This window comes from Tarenaya hassleriana, unplaced genomic scaffold (assembly GCF_000463585.1).
Source record: "Tarenaya hassleriana unplaced genomic scaffold, ASM46358v1 Cleome6, whole genome shotgun sequence".
NCBI classification, from domain to species: domain Eukaryota; kingdom Viridiplantae; phylum Streptophyta; class Magnoliopsida; order Brassicales; family Cleomaceae; genus Tarenaya; species Tarenaya hassleriana.
This window is the reverse complement of record NW_010968505.1, coordinates 2,335,259-2,337,182: the sequence shown is the minus strand read 5'-3', so window position 1 is coordinate 2,337,182 and position 1,924 is coordinate 2,335,259. Positions and strand designations below refer to the sequence as shown.

The following is a 1,924-nucleotide window of genomic DNA, read 5'->3' as shown; positions in this document are numbered from 1 at the left end:
TTCTGCGGGGGAGCAGTGGCGGCGGCGGCTATGCACGGCGAAGCGGTGAGGAGAGGGATGACGCCAACGCCGAGGGCGGTCGCAGCCGAGCCGTTTATGTGATGATCTCCGGCGGCGGAGGTGGAGGATGAGGGGTCCTGGTGGTGATGGTGGTAAGCCGGAGCGACGACGAAGACGTCGCGGAGACCGACCATGCCCATCTCGGTCGCCGCCGGAGACGGAGTAGGGAAGCCGAAGCGTGCGGTGGCTCCGGGATGCCAAGACGGAGCTGCAGCGACGGAGGGAGGAGCATTGAAGCCGAGGGAGAGATCGTCGGAGGCGCGTGAGGATGTCGTCGCCGCCCAATCGGCGAAGGCACCCGAATCCGACGTCGGCAGATTATGCCTCCTCGTCGTAGCCACAGCTGATTACGACAAAAGAAAACCCTAATCTCACGGATTCGAGCACTCACAAGACAACAAAAATTCCTTTTTTTTCGTATGAGAGAGATAGAAGAGAGGAAAGACAGGCTCAAATGTACATATACATCGACAAAGAAGAAGAACCCAGAGATCTAAATGGGTCCTTGTCTGAAAATCTGCAGATTTCGAAGAAGAAGAAGAAGGGCACCTGCAAAATTTTGTTACATAACCCAAAAGGAAGCAACTTGGATCGGTCTCTGCAAAATTTTGACTTTTTTGTTTCCTCTCTCTCTCTCTCTCTCTCTCTGATCAGAGTGAAAAAGAACACTGAAACCTCTTCTACTTCTGCAATAACGACTCTTCCTTCCCTCTTTAAAAACCTGACCTTTTTTTTTCTATTTTCCTCCGTATCTTCTTCTAGATTTATGTCTCTTATCTCTCCAATTTCATTCAATCCATCATCGTCTTCTCCACTCTGCTGCTTCTGATATCGTGAATTCTCCAGAAACTTCCTCTCTCTCTCTGAAAGAAACAGAGGAATTTGATGTTTTGTTGCGTGTTTTTCTTGCTCTTCACAAAGGGTTAGAGACAAAGTGGGCTTTGTTTTTGTTCGTGTTCCTGTCCTTCTCTCTCTAATAATCATCGTTAACAAGAAGAGAGAGAGAGAGAGGGGAATGTGATTTTTTTAATTTTTAATTTAATTTTTGTGCTTTTTCATTGTTTTAATTTTCATATTTGTTTTAGAGAGAAATAGCACATGAGACCTTCCACTCCACCGCTTTTGGATTTTAGCTGAAGTTTTTTTTTTCAATTTTTAATTAATGAATTATATTTTATTTATCTTTTTCTGATACCAGCCACTATTAGTTCACCACCTGTCTTAGAGCGCGTGGCTGTCCCACTGCCCACGCGCGCAAGAGAGTTCCTGATGTTTTGTCCTTAACCGGTTTAATCTTTTTATCACCGGTTTATCAATACTGAAATAGATAAACCTTGGTATGCTAAACCGAAAGATAATACTTCTTCGGTTTATCAAAACTGACCGAACATATGGGGATCGATTTCATTGACCGGAAAACTTCATTTACCTAACTTAAAACTCCTTAATTGTCTAATGTCAAAACGATGTTGTTACCGTTGAATCGGATATATGATCATCGTTTTCATTATTATTATTATTATTATTATTAAAAATATAATTGTTGAATAGATAATTTAAACTAAATAAGAGATATAGTTTATATAGATTTAAATGTTAAAATGATGTGAATTCTTCGTGATTCTCAGTTATAATTATAATTATAGAAAAAAGTAGATAACAAGAATTATGCAATTCGTTTTTCTATCACATGGCTATATTATTAAAATCAAATATGAAATGAATTAATATGCATTGAAGTAAATCTGATTCCCTTAGATGCTTGAATACACATAGTTATCTATTAATCTCATACTCCTAGAAATTATATATATATATATATATATATATATATATGCAGACCATAATATAAATGGGTTAGGGC

General features: G+C 39.9%; 1 protein-coding gene across 1 annotated transcript in view; it reads right to left on the bottom strand.

The window, feature by feature from the left end:
• The window catches only part of LOC104799121 (protein LATERAL ROOT PRIMORDIUM 1), a 2,751-nt gene extending 1,671 nt beyond the window's left edge, over positions 1-1,080 (bottom strand). The window contains exon 1 of the mRNA XM_010521483.2: positions 51-1,080. Coding sequence (XP_010519785.1) covers positions 51-200 — 150 coding nt within the window. The 5' untranslated portion in view covers positions 201-1,080. The remainder of the gene's footprint in view (positions 1-50) is intronic.
• Positions 1,081-1,924: the final 844 nt, after the last annotated feature.